This window comes from Pleurodeles waltl, chromosome 12 (genome assembly GCF_031143425.1).
Source record: "Pleurodeles waltl isolate 20211129_DDA chromosome 12, aPleWal1.hap1.20221129, whole genome shotgun sequence".
NCBI lineage: Eukaryota > Metazoa > Chordata > Amphibia > Caudata > Salamandridae > Pleurodeles > Pleurodeles waltl.
The window spans coordinates 270,044,578-270,065,606 of NC_090451.1; the positions used below are offsets into that span (position 1 = coordinate 270,044,578).

Genomic DNA, 21,029 nt, shown 5'->3' on the forward strand with positions numbered 1-21,029 from the left:
ATGGCCCTCGCTGGAGTGCGACGACCCTGCAGGCCCGACGGCACAGAAGCCTTGCTGAAGTCCTCGACTCGGAGTCCTGAAGTGCTGTGTCACCGATGTCTGACACACCAGACTGTGCCGCACCACACCGTGACTGCCGGATATCAACTCCACCGGAAATGTGCGGATCCAACGCTTCGCACCAATGCTGCCTCACCTCCACCGCTCTGTGGCAACGACCCAACACCTCTTCCTGATGCCTCCGCTTCTTTGCTCCGCAGCACCGGAACAAACACCGCATCGGATACAGCAACACCGCAATCCCCGACTCCGTGCTCCAGCTTGTTTCCTCATTTCCACAAGGTACTGTACCTGACGGGGTCCCCGTGACCGGCGCTATTAGCGTTGGATTGTTGGGAACAAATCTGTCACGATGCAGTGATATCACCAATTCGAAGGATGTGTTTCTAAGTGCTATATTGAAGTTTAATCATTTGAAAATTCATAACTTTGTTTCTGTATGTTGGATGTTTGTAATTTTGGTCTTGTTTTGTTCAGATAAATATAGGATATTTTACTAAAATAGTGTTGAGTCATTCTGTAGTGTTTTCACTGTATTACTGTGTGTACTGGTTCAAATACTTTACACATTGTCTCTGGGTTAAGCCTTTCTGCTCATGCCAAGATAACAAGGGGGCAAGCGGGGGTTAACCGGGTGTGTTTTTCCTTAGCCCTGACTAGAGTGGAAGTCCTTGCTTGGACAAGGGTCAACCTGGCCGCCAACCAAAGACTCAATTTCTAATAGTATGATGCTTCCTATCATTACCATCATGGGGCTTATGGAGTCTCTCTTTCTAAAGCAATGAAAAGCATCCTTAATACGGAAGGGGTGTGCCCAGTCTTCCTATGTTTCTTTTCAAAGTTTCCATTCAAAATGTTTTCCTGTTATGAAAGTGGATAATTTGATGAGTGGACTCCCAGAAGTCTGTGATGCCTCACTATAATCCCACAGATTAAAAAAAAGTAGCAGGGAAATTGGCAAAGTACTCCTTTTAAACAGTTCATATTACTGCTAAGAGAGATGCTAAGGTATTTGCAGCTGCTGTAGGGGCTGTGAGAAAAGGGTGGCTCCGTTATTGATCTCCACCTGCCAATATGAATGCAGGCATTGAAAGAAGGCCATGCAAAAACTGTTAATGAAAATGCCATTTTAGGTCTACATTGTGCAACTCAAAACTTAACAACATTACATAACATGACTGTGGAAGCCAGAAAATTAATGTTCTAAACAACTCCTGTGGTAAGTGAGTGGAGATTGTTTTCAAGAGCCTGTAGCAAATTCACAGATGCCATGTTGGTTCATTCACGGGGGGCAAGGGGTCAGCCCCAGTTCTGAGAAGTTCAACTCATCCCAGCCTCCAGCTCCTAAGACAATGACTATGCCAACGAGCTGTAGATTTCACTTTCTCTTCCAGAAGGGTATCATATTTCCATCCTTCAATCAATCGAGGATTTATAAAATGCAGCAAATCAACCGTGAGGGTCTCAGGGCACTGGAGTTGCTAACTGCTTTGTGATGATCTTTTCATGCGAACAGCCAGGTCTTGAGTGCTTTCCTGAATTGCTGGAGTGATAAGGCAGTCATGATCTGCAGGGGAAGGTGGTTCCAAGCTCTGACCGCCAGGTGTGAGAAGGAGTACCTTCGCTGTTGCCTCAGTGGATCTGGGGGGATGTCTTCACAGAAAACAAAGTTTACCTCTCTAGGTCCCACACATCACGAGGAAAGGCTACCAGGGAACATACTATAGATCATGTGCACTGTTCGTGTTTGCGCCAGGTGCAACTTAAAACAGATGCGCTGGGCACTAGATTACACTTGATGCACTACCCTAATGCTCTGAACTTGGAGCTGCCCTGGGCTAGCACATTCAGTGAAACATCAAGTGGTGACTTTAATCTGCTGCTCTATGTTTCACTATGCAGGCGGCACCCAGGTGCACTTTAGAGTGGTTACAGACATTCCCTTGCAGGTGGGTGCAATGCGTAACTGCACCTGCTTTGGGGGGAGGGGAAGGTCAATGTGACCACTTTTGTCCCTTCAAGAGAACTGTCCTCAGGGGGTGCGCTAACAGCACACCACCTTTTTGTGGTGAACTGTTAGTGAACCTCCTGATTGCATATTTCTCTTTGCACCCAGGTCCAAAATATGAAGCCGGCCCAAAGGCAAATAGATTGAGTCATGTGCATGAGGACACTCCCCCATGAAAATGAGGGAATGCCCTATTAGTATTACAGAAGGGGCTGCACAAATGTCATTCTTTTAAAGCCAGGAAGCATTCGAGGATCATTCAATGTGCTAATAGAATACAGGTAGGAGCCCTCATACAGGAGGTGCCAAACATGTTGCAACCTGACCTACTACATGTTGCAATGTCTGTTTGAGCAGTACAGTTCGATCAATGACTATGTCCTTCAAAGAGGAGAGAATGCAATAGGGAAAAGCATTGCCATGGAGCTGGACAAATGGAGCCTGGACAAATGGAGCCTGGACAAATGGAGCCTGGACAAATGGAGCCTGGACAAATGCCTGCCACAAATGCTACTTCCTTTTTAAGGTTTTCACTAGAGAAGTCCGCAAGGAGGACAGTATGATGAGCCAAGCTATCCCATTGTTGCATTTGCTGCAGGGCCAGTTCAAAAATATGTCACAAAAGTTTGCTGGTGTGAACAAAGAAGCATACGAGTTGGTTAAGAGCTAAAATCTTTGCTTGGCTGTTAATCCCAGGCTGCAAAGAGATTGTGTTCTCCAAAGAGTACATCTGTGTCACAATATTTGACCTAGGGGAAAAATTTTTTTTTTTTTAAAAAAAACATATTGGCCACTTTCATTCCTTCTTCAGAAGGGGGTGTTTCACTGTACAAGACATGGATTGCTGAGCAAAGGACCTCGAAGAAGAATGGTTGGAAGTTAGAGGCACAGGCAGAAGTTCTGGCATGCACCCTTCAACCTCCAGAAGGCAGTACTGTTTCACAGTAGCCAACACCAGCAACAACGCCACCACCAGCAACAACGCCACCACCAGCAACACCACCACCAGAAACCCAACCTCAGCAAGACTTGGTTTCAAGTGGCAGGGCTTAAGTCAAGTGCAGAAGCGAAGGCAACAGAAGTCGACAAGTGACAGCTCCAATGGCCATTCAGAAGATGGCCAAAAAATATCTGGATGACCCAACAAACGTCTATGTGGATCAAACCCTATTGGTCTGCTAGTATGGGAAGATGCACCAATGGCCAGTGCTCAGCAGGCTGGCAATAAAGTATCTGGCTTGTCCCGTAGCCAGTGGGCCTGCTGAGCGTATGTTCAGTTCAGCTGATGCAGTAGTCACAGACAGTAGGACCAGTCTCACCTCAAAATGTGGAGATTGGCAATGAGTAAAATTACCCAACACTTCATACCACAAGATACCACAAGATTACACTGTTCCTGATACAACATAAGAGGAGGGCAATTGGTCAGACTCAAGTCTGTTAGCTGATCAACTTCTGGATGAACCTCTTGAGGTTGATGCCAAACTACTTCCCTGACTGAGTAGGCCACAATAGAACTTTTACATTGTCGTCAAACTGTGTCGCAAAAAATAAAAAATAAATGTATTGGCACTAAACTTTCTACACAGGCCAAAGCTTTTACGGTCAACATCCCTATACTCTGTGTGCACTAATAATTACTGAAAAGGGAAGGGATAACTATTTTTCATGTATTCACGACTGCATTGCTGAAGTAATCCTTGCCTCCCCACAAGCTGAAAACAAAAACTGTTTTACAGATATGCTTTTGCATTTGGTTTATCCTGTATGCCTTGTTTTAATGCTCTTCCTTCTCCCCTCCCTGTGCAACACCCCTAGCTCCTCTAGCCCACCAAAAGCAAGGATTATGATGACATTTTAGCGCTCACAGAGGAAGGCACTCCAAAGACAAAACATATTAGGCAGCTTTTATGAGCCCACAAGGCTTCCTCTAAAAGGGTCATTTCTCTTGGTGTTTTAGGCTCACTTATCTATCGAATAACTGCTTGCTCCTGCATTGTTTTATGTAAAGGAGGTTTATGTGCATAATGAAAGTATCTAATATAAAGTGTGTGATAACCCAACATGGCTTATAAGAAAAATAGGGTGCCTGAAAAGTATGATCAACAAGTAGAAATACAAGTGAAAACTTCTACGATTTGTGCAGTTGGAGTTCATTTGTAATATAATCCACAGAGAATACTCTTCTCTTGGTTCCAATTATTGGATTTCTGAAGCACAGAAAGGTAAGCTCAAGGAACCTGACAAGCAAGAAAAACAAACAGTTTATGGTGGCCAAGAAGCCGGTGTACCTAGATCATCTTTAGAAGGTCAGATCCTGGACTCTGCAGGACATATGCCCTGCAGAATCAGTTTGGAGTCTTGTGATAGGGGATTGCTCTGAGCTACTCTGGTGGTGGCTAGTAGGTCTGACAAAAATCAAACTTCATCTCTTGGGAACCGAATTATTGACACTCTTCAGATTTAGTAATATGTGATTTGGGGTGGCCAGTCTGTATTACTGAAGATTAACCAGTAGAAGAACAATTTTCATCAGAAAACTCAATGGAAAGTAAAACATCACTTTGAGAGCCCTCTTTCTGTATGAAAGAATATTATTGTAAGATACAAACTGACCTGCCCCTTAAGTCAGTTCATAATCCTATGGAGGGTTTTTAAGATCTTACATGGGTAGATTAGGGGGAGTTTTCAGGATCTCCTTAAAGGACATGATTACACCTAGTGCTCTGATGCATAAATTGGCTAGTAGTTTCAGAAACTGCATGTTTGGATTGGGATTGGTCTACCCTCTGAGTCCCAGAAATTTGGTGAAGGAGAGAACAAATAACTGTAAACCAGGATTCATTTTTATGTATTGATTACCAGCATGTAGCACAAAACCATTTCTCCATCCAAGAAGATGGCTCCAATACTGGTAAACTAGAGCGCCATTGCATCCTTAGGAAAATAACTTCTATTTTATTATATTGATTCACCTTCTCAATGCCAAATGAGAAATTTGAAAGCATGAGTATCCAATACATTTATTATTTATTGGTATTACTGGATCCCACGATTGCTTTTAAAAGTTAAACGTTCATATTATATTAGGAATTGCAAGAAGGTGCATTATTGTAAAGCTGTGAGTGCTTTTTTTTTAAACCAAAACAAATGCACTGACAAACTCAAGGAAAAAAAAAAAAAAAAGACGAGAGAAACCTCAATCGGCCAGTGCCATGAAGCAGCCCATTTAGTTAGTGTGATGATCCAATATCAAAATTGCACGTTTGTCTCGACACATTTGGTACGTTCAGTAGTATCGCTTGTGAACTCATACATTGCACACAGAAAAGATACACTTATTTCAGAAAACAGTAATTAACAATTTAAGAAAAACGCAAGACTGCATTTTTAGAAAATGTATTTTAATTTTTTAAAAAGCTATATTATTATTACTTAAATAAAAACAATAGATAAAATCCTGGTTTGTTTCAAGCCGTAATAAAATGTTTTGTTGTCACTCAAACCAAAAATAAAAAGAAATATACAAAAAAATATATATTAAAATATTATTTTGAAAATGCATTCTTCGCCTTTGTAAGGCAGATTTTAAATGTGCAAGACTGAAAAATCTGTTGCAGTTCAGATTTTTTTAAGTAGCTCCATGACTGCAATGGTAGTGCTCTGACCAAAGATAAATGCCCCACAAAAGATGGTGATTAGGCCCCAAATAATAAGGCAGACCCTGAAAAAAAAAAAAATAGAAAGTGTCAGATTTCACAATACAAACTGATGCAATTAGATCAAAATTCTACATCGTTGGTGTTTCAAGACAGCAAAACTGATTTGTCAATATTTTTTTTAAACTATCAGATGACATGTGAACAACTATTTTCACAGAAAGTTTAAATCCAACCCACACCCAAAAAAAAAATTATGTTACATTGGTTTCTGCATGCGAAATACTGTAATACACATCATGGGATTTCTAAAGGAAGCAATCCTCGATCAATACCTGCTAGTGAGCCGTGCATCCACTGAAAGGTAGCCCATGATCTTTCCCAACGCTCAAATGCAAACATGTAGTTTATTGCATTCAGCTTATCACTACAAACATGTTCATTTGTTATATTGCTAAAGGAAGCAGCATACTTCCTGTATGTAGCATTGTTTCTGCACTTGACACTTCGAGGCAGTGGATTCAGGTTTTCATCTAAATTGTTGCGTTTCCCTACGTTGATTCTTATTTGCTACAACCTGGCACCGTGCCAAGGTGTCTTTTTATTACGAAAGTGGGCAGACGCCTTTGCTGATGTCTAACAGGCGACTTTCCATGGCATTTGATAGTTCCAAAAAATGTCTCCCCTTGTAGGCATTGGTATGGTTTAACCAATGCTCATACTAAACTATAAAAAAAACACTTTCCGAAGTCCTCTTCGGGCTCATTCCCCAAAAAGACACTGCAGCACTTTTCTGGCAGACTAATAGGCTGCATTACTACAAGCCGTTTGATTGTTCACACTTCACCCAAACCATTAAGGTCAAGGTTCTATTGGCAGGAAGACTCAATCGATCAAAGGGCTAAGAGAACTGTCCCAGGGTGGATCTTTCATATGTGTCTGCTAATCTTATCGCTTGCTGACTGAGGTGGAAAAATGAATCTAGAGTTGATTCTTTATTGCTCAATAAAAAAGCATTTGCAATGCAACGGGTATCACATTTCTCAGAGTTAGAGCTATTAGCAGCTGTAAACTCCCAACCGGACTGTTCTTGACAATATAAATGGAAAAAAAGAGCGCGATTGCGCTGCCACAGTTCACTCGTATTAAAACCTATTGGCAAAAGTGAAATTATCTACATAACCGGCAAAAGTGCAATTAACTATGTAACAGGGTCAATGTCATGCAAAGCGCTTGACTTCTGCCAAGCGAGATATTGCACTGCCAAAAAAAGATAAAAAGTAGTCCACAAACCTGATTGAAAACAGCAAGCCTCGTATGTTTTCAGTACTTGGTCGCTGCGCTCGAGGAGGGCTAACCACCGGAAAAGGCATGACGTATGCATGCCTTCCACTAATGAAAGCAAGCAGATTTTAAAAGGCAAGCCCATGAACCAATGAAAGACACTGGCGTGACATGGACGGGGCACTGAGCCATTTTCTAACTACCAAAGCATCTCGCAAGCGATACGCATGTGCAAGCTCGATCCTAAAAAGGAAATTCAGTATCACACTAGTTTTCCATTGCAACATTTCCATTGATACGTGTCGATCACAGTCTCTCAATCTGATATGCAATGTAACATTCACATACAATTAATTCTCCTTCACGATGTTAATGTATGCACAATCCTACAATTTCAATGTGTGCAGCTACAAAATATTGTATAGACAAAACCAGGAGGAGGACCAAAGGACTTGTACAATTGTCTTGCATGTGTACCACAGAAGACATATATGCACTATCTCTTAACAAACAAAGACTTCCAGGTAATTGCCATGTGCACATTAAGATGTGCAGTAACTCTCATCCATATCAGACAAAAATGTATTATTGCCATGCACTTCCCTTTAAGTGTACATCACAGGTCGATGGTGCTGTTAAAGTCACTAATGCTAGACTTCATTTTGCGTGACAAATAAATGCTTACACATAGTGACATCTTTTCCCTTCTGTGTACGTCAGAGATTTATGCAGATAATCAGGGAATTACGTTTTCAAAATCCATGAACAGTAAGTTGGATGCTAATAATTATAGCCAAAATTTTAATGCAGGGCATGCTGTCGATGTGCAGCATCCCTCATTATAGATGTATATGACGTGGTACTGATGGGGATATTTACCAATGTGGATTTCCCCAAGAAGGTTGTGTTTGACCAGGGCACCAACTTCATGTCTGCCTACAGACATGAAGTCCAGGTTGGATAAGTGTGGAGTGACCCAAACATTCTTCATAGTATACCTCCCCAGACCAATGGGCATGCTAAAAGGTTCCAGAAGACCCTGAAAGGCATAATTATGAACCTACCAGAGCCTACAAGGCAAAGCGGGGTGTCCTCTTGCCATGCCTTCTCTACATATAGTGAGTGCCTCAGAAGGGAGTGGGGTTCAGTCCCTTTGAACTTCTGTTTGGCCACCCTTTGTGTGGACCGCTCAGTCTTATAACAGAGGAGAGGGGCAAGCTACCAAGAGACCCCCTCAAACTGTAGTGAGCTACATGTGGGCCCTCTGGTCTCAGATGAAGTGCTCATTGAAAAAAAAGACAATGAGAACTTGGAAGCCAGCCAGGAAGCTATGAAACACTGGTATGACCAGATGGTCACTCTGGTGGAATAACAGCCTAGCCAAAAGGTGTGGGTGATGAACATGTAGAGCCCAGAGCATTGAAGGAACAGTGGAGCAGGCCCTATGAGGGGAAAGAGCAGAAATGGGAGATCACCTACCTGGTGGACCTCAAGTCTTCTAGGAACCACTGAAGGGTCCTACATCTGTATGGCCTCAAGCTCTACTTTCAGACGCCTGAAGACATGATGCTTTTGATGATAGATAGTTGTGAGGATGAGGAGAGCGAGCCCTTCCCAGACCTGCAATCTTCCAAAAAGCAAGAGCAGCCAGTGGATGAGTTGTCCTCTCTCCTACCCTGACCCCAAAACAACAGACGGACTCTCACCACCTGCTGGGGCAGTTTGCCTCTCTCTTCTCACAGAGCCTAGGACTCACTGATGTACCATGACATCTACACAGGAGTCAGCATGTCGGTCAAGAATAAAATTTACAGGCTGTGACAAGGTGAGGGCAAGCATCAAGGATAAGTTATCAAAGATGTTAAATTTGGGGGTGATTGAGCCCTCCAGTAGTCCGAGGTCCAATCCAGTGGTAGAATTTCCAAGGATGCCCCACCAGTTACCACTCCAGCACTTAGGTTTCTTGCTGTTTGCATGGGCCTCAATTAAGTTACCAAAACTCACCCAGGCCCCAGAGTTAATCAGTTCATTGATCAGTTGGGGGCTGTCAAATTTCTCGGCACTGTATTATTGAGTACTGGCAGGTCGCCCTGACTGAGGAAGTCAAGAGAGATCGACATTCTCCTCCCAGAGGGTCACTGAGTTTAAGGTGATGCCCTTCACGCTAAAGAATGCTTGGGCCACCTTCCAGAGGTTAGCCCACTCGGTCCTGACTGGGGAAGAAAATGTCCGTGCTGCCTACTTGATGACACTGGTTTTCAGCTCCACCTGAAATTACCACCTCCACTGCCTCTGGGAAGTGCTCAGGTAGTGCTACAGACAGGCCTGACTATCAAGCTCGGTAAGTGCCAGATGGAACAAGGACCAGTTATGTACTTGGGACACCATGTTAGTGGGGGCAAGGTGCAGCCTATCTAGTCTAGTCTATCTAGTTTGGGAGCCACCCAAGACCTAGACTGAGGTGAGAGCCTTCTCAGGTCTCACTGGGTACTACAGAGGAGGGTGGGTGTGTGTGTGTTTTTTTGGGGGGAGGGGTATAGCACCTGTTGGAGATCACTATCTTTTGTGTGGTATTCCCCCAGATATTTGCCTTCTATAGCTAAACCGGTTTATGTTGGCATTAAGATTCTGTGTACTTTACCACTGCTAACCAACAGTAAGGTCCTTGTGCTCTCCTTTTTCTGTCACTTTTAAACCTGTAAACATAGGAATACACCTAATTGGCATATTGTATTGATTTATAAGATCCTAGTTTATGGTACTATATGTACACAAGGCCTGTGTAATTTAAATGCTACTTGGGGGCTGTAGCACTCATTGTGCCGCCCACTAAAGTAGCACCAAAAACATGGTTCAGGCTACCTTTGCAGCCTGCTTGCAGTTTTAAACTGTCATTTCAACCTAGAAATTGTTTTGTCAGGCCTTCCCCTTCCTTTTTAATACTTATATGTCACACCTAATGTAGGCCCTAAATGCTCATAGGGCTGGGTATTTGTGTACTTATAATCCTTGTAATGCATAACATCAGTTAGGGACTAGGTATAACAATGATTCAAAGACTTATTTGCATTATCAATGTGACGTCCTAGTTTTTGGTGGAACTGAAATCTTATTGCCTAGGTACCTGTTGGTTGGTCACTCGTAACTTCTATTGAGATCTTATTTAGAAGAGTATCCTAAATACATGTATTGATTATCTTTTTATTTTAGGATAACATATGAGCCACTTTAATATGTATTTCATGATTTTGTAACTATTATACTATTACTATGGCATTTGAATTACCAAATCCTCATTGCGTCTACGGAAATTCTCTTATCAATTAGGCTATGCCCGGTGTACTTAATACTTATTGTAAGTTGCTTGCATCATACAAAATTACCATGGTGCTGTGGTTTTATCGTGATCATGTTTTATCTGTGTTTTTAAATGTAATTTTATGGTTACATTGATGAAACCAAAATAACGTTAATACTACTACTTACTTGAATGGGAATTTAAATCCCAACTAAACTACAAAATTCGATTTTAAATTACTATTTTGAAAATGCCACTTTTAGAAAGTTTGCATTATCCTGTCCAAGCCAAATGTGCTTTTCACCCAGTGTATAAGGTCACCTGGCTGTTAATGGTTCTCCTGTGGTGTTATTTGTATTCCTCCAAGTTAGTGGACAAAGGGCCGAAGTGTGGTGAGGCAAGGATCTTTCTGGCAGGATGGCTGAGGAGGAGCTGTACACCACCTGCCCAGAATAATTGTACCCAGCACTTCTTAGCTTCAGAAGAAGCCTACCCTGTCAGTGGCCGATGCAACTCACACCTGAGCTGAACTGCCTAGTCTGGAGACAAACCAAGGGGAAAGAAAACAAATGACCAGAACCAGTTTTAGGGTTAGACAAAAGGTTGATCACCACCCACAGATTGGCATTTGTTCTAAAAGTAGGGTTGGATAAAATGTCAGTTATGCCGGAGTGATCTGAGTAATTTTGTTAATTCCACGTTACTTCTTGATGTGGAATTACAAATAATTATCCAATTACGCCCATCATAATTTGGGGGAAACAATCCTACTGCGAGAGCAGATTAGCGAGAGTGAGAAGGCACTTAGTAATCATGCTCTACTGCATTTAGTGCTATTTCTTAGCAAAAAGAAATGCATTCTCGCAACAGTTTTGGAAACAAGAGTGCATTTTGCACTAAGAAAATGGTACAAAATGGCAGTACACCGGTTAAAAAAATAATTCCCAAAGAGCACATTTAGCGAGCACGAGCAGCTGCGTTTGCTACATTTAGCACAATTTCTCAGTGCAAAAATGTCCTCTCCGTGAGGAGGCATTTTTGCACTAAGAAATAGCCTGAAACACAGAATTACTCTTTTAGCATAATCTTGTGGAATTGTTAGGTAATTATTCATGATCACGCTCCACAGAAATACACAAGTTACGCCCACCCCTATATAAAAAAAATGGTATGCCCAGAACCTCAAATCAGAGCACTTCTGGATATGTGAAGATTCCAAAAGACTACCCTGCTGTCTGAAAAAGGATGATTGCAACTACTTGACTTAAATCTTGGACCCCAGAAGTGGCTCCAAGGGTCAGCTGGCTGACCTCCTGTCTGAGCTAACGGGACACAAAAGCTTCTAGAGGCCTTTCCTGCATTCTAGCTGGCTGGACGCAACTGGATTTGACTTGCTCCCATCTGCTGGCCTCTGTGGGAGTGAGTATTGACCCCCAAGTGCGGTCCTAAAGGTCCTAGGCCCTTGGCTGGAATCAGAATTTACCTATCCCTTCTTAACTGAAGGCTCCACCATATTAGATACATAGCCTTGCAGAAAGCTTTATTGGGTCAGATGTTAAGCAACTCAGAGCCCTGTAGAGCCCTACTGTGGAGCTAATGCCAAGCAACAAAGAGCTCCTCTAAGCCATGCTGCACATACCCCACCCCGAAGTCAAGGAAAAACTTCCAGCAGGCTAAACCTGGCACTGTATCTGGCCCGTGCTCTACTGTGGGCAGGCTGAAGTTGCGACTTTGTTCTGGTCCTTTATGACTAGATATCTGCAGTTGGAGCTTCACACCTTTTGGAACTATTTTTACCTAAACATTTAAAAACTCAAAACTTCCATTCTACTGATTAGATTGTTGTTGTTTGATGTAATTGTATTAAAAATATCATTTTTTTTCTAAATTGATTTGAGATTTTTATTACATTGTTTTTTCATTGTATTACAGCTTGAGTACAACATAAATACTTTACACATTGCTTCTATGTTAAGCCTGACTTTTTATGTGCCAAGCTTAAACAAAAGTTCAGTTATTGACTTTTGCGGCTCACCCGACAAGGATTGTGTGCTGTTGCTTGAGTAGGGTTCTTACTTTCTTCAAACAGTAATCCAAATCCTTACAAATGGATTCCTGAATTACCAAAGTATGCTACAAGCCAAATGCCACACACTGAAAATCAACATCTAATTTTGTATATGTCACCATTCCTAAAACCCATATGTACTCCATCTGATCTCATGTATAGCACAAGCTCCCAATCAAACTGGGATGCCGTCACAATTATCCAATTAGGCGTCACACAAAAATGATAATCCAATATCGCACACCTCCACATCAGTTTAATATGGCCACCACATTTGGATTGTGGCCACAGGATACTATACAACTTCATCCCCAATCCAAAAATGCCAGACCTGGGTGGTGCTCCCACTGCATATCAGTTAATACAGTGCAGAAACAAATATCAGGGACGATCCACTGCAGGAGAGAGAAAAAACAGTTCTTTACCCATTCCTTGATCTTTGCTATCGCCAGCATTAGGCATTCCACAATGTGGCTGTTTCTCATGATGTCTATTTGGAAATTGAGGTGTATTATTAGAACATTCATTGGATGGCCATGTTAAATGGTAACCAGTATGTCAAAGACACACACAAGTTGACATACCAGGCTGCATCTGAGACCCACTAACTGCATGCTGATGCCACTCATCAGACAACACTATGGCATTGGGCATGAGGATAAAGGCACAGTGGGACAGTGGCGTAGTGGTTTTAAAACTCATTGTCACTCTTCGACCTAGTAAGATGTAAGAGCAAGAAGTCCAGGTATGAACAACTAAACGGTAAGTGTCACCTTTAGAACAACTTGATGGTTCTGCCCTTTGCAATTCTACAGTTATTACATCATATATTGATACATGCCGGAGTGACATTATACAAAATACACAGGGATACATAAAATAGTTTAAACAGGCATTCCCCTCCCCACACAAATCTCTACTGTTCCACTGAATTAACCTGGTGGTACACCTGGAATTTAGTAATTCACCAATTACATTATATCATATGGTGCCTACAATGCAATCTCTAAACCACTCCTAATTAGAGCACCGTGCAATGGTAAAGCTATTATTACCATACGTGATTTCCACAACGATTTTAAAGGAACATAGTGATGGTTCTGTATTGAAAGCACACTCCCATTCACCTGTTTATCTTTGTACATCCTGAGTTTTTACTTGTCCTGCTTTCTGAATTATACACTAATGTAGCACCCAGACGGTTAATACTGCAAACCCACATGAATGGCTGAATACGCACCAAGCCCATATCTATAATGGGGGGCTCGGCTAACCGCCCAAGATGGCGGTCGTCTAACTGCAGAGCTCCCGGTCCGGGCCCGCTAAAAGTAATTAATCCGGCAGGGAACGGGACCATCCAAGGATGAGTGACAGCTGCCTTCCCTGGAGTAACAGCTGAGTGCTTGCTGGAGTGGTGGCGAGCCCCTGATCGGCGCTGCGAAGGAGTCGCTGAACTCCGTGCAGTGCTGGGCCCGGGGAGAGAGGAAGCGGATCGGCTGCAGTAGCTGCTGAATCGGCCCCGTGACGCAGTGAGTTGGGGTGCGAAGGCGTGCGCCCGTGAGGGAGGCTGGCCGTGAAGGCCTGGGCTGCTGCGTTGTGGACCTCGCCGTTCCTGCCGGTCTGGGATGACAGTGCCCCACCCCTCCTGTGGCGATGTACTATACGGGAGGAAAAGCGAAGCAGAGATAAGAAGTGGGGGACGAGCGGTGCTGCGAACTTGCCCACTGGGGAGTGCGGCGGGCAGACTAGCGTAGAAGAATATTTTGGACTCTGCGGGCAGCGGCTGTTTTACAAGCATGCGGCTGGCACGGGTTCTTGGCCAGCTGGCGCTGTAAGAAAGCGGTGAATAACGCCACCATTATCACCTACCTTACACCCAGATACTTACTACCGCAGAGAACAGATGAATAGCTGAGGCGGTGAGGACGGCAGCCTCTATGGATAACAGCCCTTCATAACAACAGGGCCTGGTTTATCAATATACTGGGTTGGCTGTCGTACATGTGAGAAAACTCATGGGCCGTACAATGGGCAGGCACACTGACGGCACAGATGTTCAGACCTCTGGAGACCCAGAGCAAGCCACATCAATGGATGCCCCAATGGACAAACTTCATGTCATCCTAAAAAAAAATCAGGGAGTCACGATTGGCAATAGAACAAAGACTGGGTTTGATTACGATGGAACTAAGTATCCTAAAAGATGTTCCTTCTGGTCTGGAAGAATGCTGGCAACACTCGTCTCTGTCTGCTTCATTCTGTCAGTTATTTTCTTTCGATCATCTTTTAGGCCGCCTTGAGCCACCTCTTTACTTACTGAACTGCCAGTGTATAGTCTGGGTATAGGGAAACACGAGAATTGTCCACTTTGATGGGATCTGTTTCTCTCGCCACTTGCAGCAGGGCGACCTGATCCCTGTAGTTTAGCACCCTGGCTATCAGGGGGCGTGGTGCCCCTGGTGGGGGCCTCCTACCAGGAATCCTATGTGCTCTCTCTATTGTGAAGTGGGTTTATAGTCGGTCCGTTGCCAAGGCTTTCAACCTGTCCTCTACATACTGTGTGGCGTCTCGACCTTCTTTCCCCTCCCGTAGACCAACTATGCGTACATTATTGCATTGAGATCTCCCTTCTGCATCTTCGACTCTTTCTTGCAGGGCTTCGACCTGTTGTTGTAGGTGCTCAATAGCGGTTTTATTGGGGGTGGTAGGAGGAGCGATGCTGGAGGCAGTGACTGGAGTACAGATGGTCATACTGAGGGAGCTAACGCGGGTGGAGGACAGTCTGGGGCCCCTAGGGAAGGAGGCAGTGGTGCAGACGCAACATGCTCAGCGGCTACGGGAGGCAAGAGCTGAACACGCAGAGCTACTCGAACGCCTATTAAAAGTAGATTATGTCAAGTATAGGGAACGCACGCACAGTGAAGGTGATAAAGCAGATGCGCTTTTGGCACACCTTATGAATGATGAGCCACCCCCACCCCCATTTTACATGTTAATACTCCACAACAAACTAGTAAAAAATACTCAGCTGGAGATCAACGAGGCATTCCATGATTACTATACAACTTTATATTCTGACCCACCAGTATTAGATCAGGTACACCTTAAAGCTTTCATCTCTGGCATTAAACTACCGACACGCGTTGATGAAGCCAAACAAATACTGGGTGCACAGATATCACAGGGGGAGATACGGGAGGCCATAAAGGAAATGGCTCTAATAAATCACCAGGATCAGATGGTCTTCCATCCGAATTATTTTCCCTGTACAGTTCAAAAGTGCCCCTCCCCCCCCCCCCAACTGGAGACGTTATACCATGCCTCATTTGCTGTCGGCCACCTCCCTGATACAACTAAGCAAGCGATAGTGACTTCACTATTAAAACCTGGGAAGTCTGTGACAGATATTTCATCTTATAGGCCTCTATCATTACTGAACACAGTACATCAAATATTAGCTAAGTTGCTGGCGTGGAGACTCTTTCCCTTTATAGGAAACCTGATCCACACCGACCAGTGTGGCTTTGTGCCATCACGTAACACCTTGTTGAATATACGCCGGTTATATCATGGAATAGATTCCGCCAGAGAGAGATACCCCCAAGCGGGGTGTCTTTCTTTGGATCTCCGCCAAGCATTAGATTCCTTAAACTGGGAGTATATGTTTGAATTTCTGGAAAGATTTGGACTACTCTGTGAGTACGTACAGTGGGTTCGCCTGCTCTATGCTGCTCCTACTGCGAGGGCACGCACGGTGCAGAATGTCTCAGCCTCCTACCATATTCATGGGGGAACTAGGCAGGGCTGTCCCTTGTCTCCCCTGCTGTTTGTCTTAGTGGTAGAACCTTTGGCACACCGACTGCGACAAGACACGGAATCATGGGGAACTGCTATAAGGAGTACAATGCACTCAATATCGCTATACGCCGACGGCATTATTTTATATGTGAAAAACCTTGCCCATAGCCCAAGTTCTGCTGCGCAGATATTTAAAGATTTTGCACCACTGTCGGGACTAGACATAAATTATGATAAGTCCATAGCAATCCTTTTCTGTGATTTGGATATAGGGACCACAGTGGGCTTTGGTGATAGGTGACTGCGGGTAGCTGTAGACACTTTTCGATACCTAGGTATACAGGTTTATCGGACCCCGCTGGACTTACTAGAGGGCAACTTGCGGAGAGGTATAATCTCACTCAAACCACAGATTCAGTTTTGGATAACACTGCCACTATCCATAGCAGGGTGCCTAGCGCTGGCCAAGATGAAGATGCTGCCTCGTATCCTGTATTTTTTTATGAATATACCGGTGAGGGTGCCAGACACCTACTTTAAAGTGCTACATTCTATGTTGCTTGTACATATCTTGGGAAGGGGAAGGCGCTGGATTGGTTTGGCGAAGTTGCAAATGCTGGTAGACCAAGGGGGCATGACTGCACCCGATTTTAAAACCTACTGTGTGGCGAGCCAGCTTCATACTGGCTCACTGGGCGAAATTTGCAAGAAATAGAATTCACCCATACAATGTTTGATAGAGCTTGCCTACACTCCTTGTTAAGTCCCGGGTCCCGCCCCACTGAGAAGATGCCACTTCTGCTACGAGTAGCCTTACAATACTGGAAACTTGTGCTCAAATATACAGCCAGAGCAGTTCCCTACGCCCGCAACATCCCACTGATAGGGTTACCTGTGATGACTGGACCACTAACCCAAATCAGAATACAAAAATGGACACAGGAGGAAGTGGACACAATTGGGATGCTGTTCAGAGACCATCACTTACTTACACATATGGACTTTGTCCATAAACATAACCTGCCAACTTCATTATTTTTACTACATGCAAATATAATACACTTCGTGAAACAACACTGGGCTCCGGATAGCATAGAACCCCCCACACACGATTTTTTTCATACCATGTACATGGTGGGACATGGGACACATTTAATAAAACGGCTTTACCACGGACTCAGACTACATCTACTGCAGCCCTTGACAGCTCTTCAATCTAAACGGGAAGTAGATATGGGCAAAGAATTGTCAGACAAAGAGTGGTCTTTAATACTAGAATACCCTAGTCGGGTTTCATGGAACACAAGATTCAAGTTTATACAATACACCATACTGCATTGAGCGCATCTCACACCACAAACTACATATGCTTTACCCTACACTACCACCCTTGTGTCCTAGATGCGGAGTGGAGGAGGCAGACCTACTACACATGCTCTGGAGCTGCCCTACTATTTCTAGGTATTGGGAAGAGGTTGGTACCGTTTTAGAGAAGGTAACAGGAAGTGGTGTCTGGGAGAAGGTGGAGGCGTGTTTGCTTTGGCTGTTTCCCCACACGAGAAAGGGGAGGGTGGCCTCACGGTTCGCAGATTTGGCACTTTTACTGGCAAAGTGCTTATTGACTAGACGGTGGAAAGCTACATTAGCCCCCTCACCGACATAGTGGAGTGTGGAGGTGTTGGAATGGGGCAAAGCCGAGAGTGCTGCACTCAGAAGAGACAAGAGTAGAGAAGTGGGAAGACACCCTATGGCTTTAGACTGGGATGATGTGCTGGATTTTAAGACAGCATATGAGGCAGAGAGGGCCTAATGGTAGATACAGATATAGCCATACCAGGCCATTTTGCTTTAATAAGATCTAGCAAGCACAAATCGAAGTGGGTTAATAATGGAAAAGTGATCTTTAGATGGCGTCTTTGAGCACAGATGCATGATATGATCCCTCCCACACCAGATCTAAAAAATGATCATATGCTCCACAATAAAGGGCTGACATGCCACTGCTATGCTTTTACGGTGAGAACAGGATGTCAAGTTGAAAAGTTGAAAAAGACGGGGGGGGGAGGATTGTTAACTGTTATATGTTAAGGAATAGTAAATAGAACAAAGTTTTCACCAGGCGAGCTTTGAGATAACAAGCATATCCTAATACTAACTAAGAAGGATCATGAATACGAACTCTGAATATAAGATTCAATAGCCGAGTCCTATAATGTAAAGCTGTATCGCAGGAATGATCGTATTGAATATTATATACTATGAAAACCATTGTATTGGAATATACCATGAGTATTATTATTGATTTATGGAGTAAACAATGAAAATGTGTTTAAAAAAAAAAGCCCATATCTATACTAATGGTTGAATAGGCACTACACTAATGACTAACATAAAACATTTAGCTTGTTGTACTTATTCTTCTGTTGGTCTTGTCCAAGTGCCCCATCAAGTCCTCATTACTGGTTTAATTAAAGTTTAGTTTTCTTTTCAAATTAAGAATGTGCCCACTACTGCTAGTTGAACGTGTCACACTCTTGCACCCTGACCTTGTTCTTAGTGACTTAGGGCCATATGTACGAACACATTTTCCCATTGACACAGAATGGCAAAAACCCTTTGATACATCTGGCCCTTAGTGCTTTAAGTGGGATGAAATAGGTATTGAGGCAGTTCTAGAAGCAGTGGTCAAATAAGCGGAACTAGGGACCCTTTTCAAAATGTGGCCAATGTTATTAATGGAATGGCCTAAAACATGCAAACTAAAATCCTGTGCTTCGTACAAAGTGCCACTTCACATTATTTGAGTGTCTGTGTTTTCTATTATTTAACCAACACATCTCCCGACCAGCAGATATAACCAAAATGCCAGACCTATTGCCTTTGCCAATGCTCGATAGCTGTGTCAGATAAGTGATCACCAACAATTTATTGTGAATATATAGAATTGGAAGTTTTCCAATTCTGAAATGATGACCTTCTGAATTAAATATACCTATGGTCTATGGAAGGGGTATCAGCCTTCAGAGTTTCTCAATGTCTCCCGTTCCTCCCTTCACAACACTCCCCACATCTTTCTGAAATTCTTTATCTATCTCATGTCATCCCTTTCCATTTCAGCACCATCTTTTCACTCTGTCCTTCTGTATGCACTTCTTTTCATCTCCTCCATGCCACATTTATAACCTATTGACCATGTCTTTCCTTTTGGCACTGTTCATATTTCGACAGCTTGTCATACTTTTCCACAGCCCAAATTGGAGCATATTAAACCATCGCTTTGCACATTTTGCAGAAAGACCACGGACTGAATGTGCATGTATGTCTGCATGTCTTTATGTCCTACTGACAGGCACTGTGAGAAACTCACACAGCCTTCAGCCTCAACAGACAATTGTGCATAGTCAAACACACACCCACCCACAACCTGAACACCCCAAGACACCTGGAGGTGATTCAGTTCAAAGTATGTACTACACAAGAGTCATGTGTTGAATAAAAAAATACAGAAACAGAACATATTGAACAAAAGCAAATACTCTTAGGAAGTGGAAGTAAGTAGTACATGTTGTGAGAAAGTAATAAAGCAATTACATTGTTAGGTCCAGTCACAGTCTTCAGTAACAAATCTGAGCTCAAACCCTGGTAGCGCGGGCACAAAGCAAACAGTCTTAACTTACAAAAAGCATTTAGATGTACAAAAACAGTTTTAAAAAAGTTTAAAAAAAGACAACACAATAAAAATCCCACTCCAAATTATAAAAATAAAAAATAAGCAAAATGACAACATTTCAACAAAAATCCAGTAAGGGGAACTGGAGATAAGATTTTTATTTTAAGATTTAAGTGGAGAAAGATCACTGCCCATTGGTTTTTAATGGTTGAGGTAGACTAGGACGTAAGCATGACTTGAGACCGACTGTGATGGCCTGCCAGTGTGATATGATTAGTAGATTGGGCCTGATAGGGCCTGGAAGTAGGGAAGTTTGCAAAAGGTTTTAAAACCCAATCTGAAAACATACTTTGGTTTTCTGAGGAAAAACTCTTTCCCATGCAGGGTGTTAGAAATTTCGGTCTTTAGTCGGCAGAAGTACGCACCCTGTCCAAGCAGGGGCAAGAATCGTCCTCAGGGTAAGACAGATACACACCCAAAATTAACCTGTGCTCACCCTCTGGTAGCTTGGCACTGAGAAGTCAGGCTTAACTTAACCCCTTCGCTGCCAGGCCTTTTCCCCCTCCTGTGCCAGGCCCTTTTTTGCCTATTTGGGGCAGTTCGCGCTTAGGCCCTCATAACTTTTTGTCCACATAAGCTAACCAAGCCAAATTTGCGTCCTTTTTTTCCAACATCCTAGGGATTCTAAAGGTACCCAGACTTTGTGGGTTCCCCTGAAGGAGGCCAAGAAATTGGCCAAAATACAGTGAAAATTTCGTTTTTTTCAAAAAAATTGGAAAAAGGGGCTGCAGAAGAAGGCTTGTGGTTTTTCCCCTGAAAATGGCATCAACAAAGGGTCTGCGGTGCTAAACTCAGCAGCTTCCCAGCTTTCAGGAACAGGCAGACTTGAATCCGAAAACCCAATTTTTCAACACAATTTTGGCATTTTACTGGGGCATACCCCATTTGTGCAATTTTTTGTGCTTTCAGTCTCCTTCCAGTCAGTGACAGGAATGGTCATGAAACCAATGCTGGATCCCAGAAACCTAAACATTTCTGAAAAGTAGACAAAATTCTGAATTCAGCAAGGGGTCATTTGTGTAGATCCTACAAGGGTTTCCTACAGAAAATAACAGCTGAAAAAGAAAAATATTGAAATTGAGGTGAAAAAACCATCAATTTTTCTCTACGTTTTACTCTGTAAC

The 21,029-nt window shown here is 43.2% G+C and overlaps 1 protein-coding gene across 1 annotated transcript in view; it reads right to left on the bottom strand.

The window, feature by feature from the left end:
• Positions 1-5,446: 5,446 nt before the first annotated feature.
• SLC38A8 (solute carrier family 38 member 8) overlaps positions 5,447-21,029 on the bottom strand; it is a 198,005-nt gene continuing 182,422 nt past the window's right edge. The window contains exon 10 of the mRNA XM_069215726.1: positions 5,447-5,792. Within this exon, the coding sequence (XP_069071827.1) occupies positions 5,690-5,792 (103 nt within the window). The 3' untranslated portion in view covers positions 5,447-5,689. The remainder of the gene's footprint in view (positions 5,793-21,029) is intronic.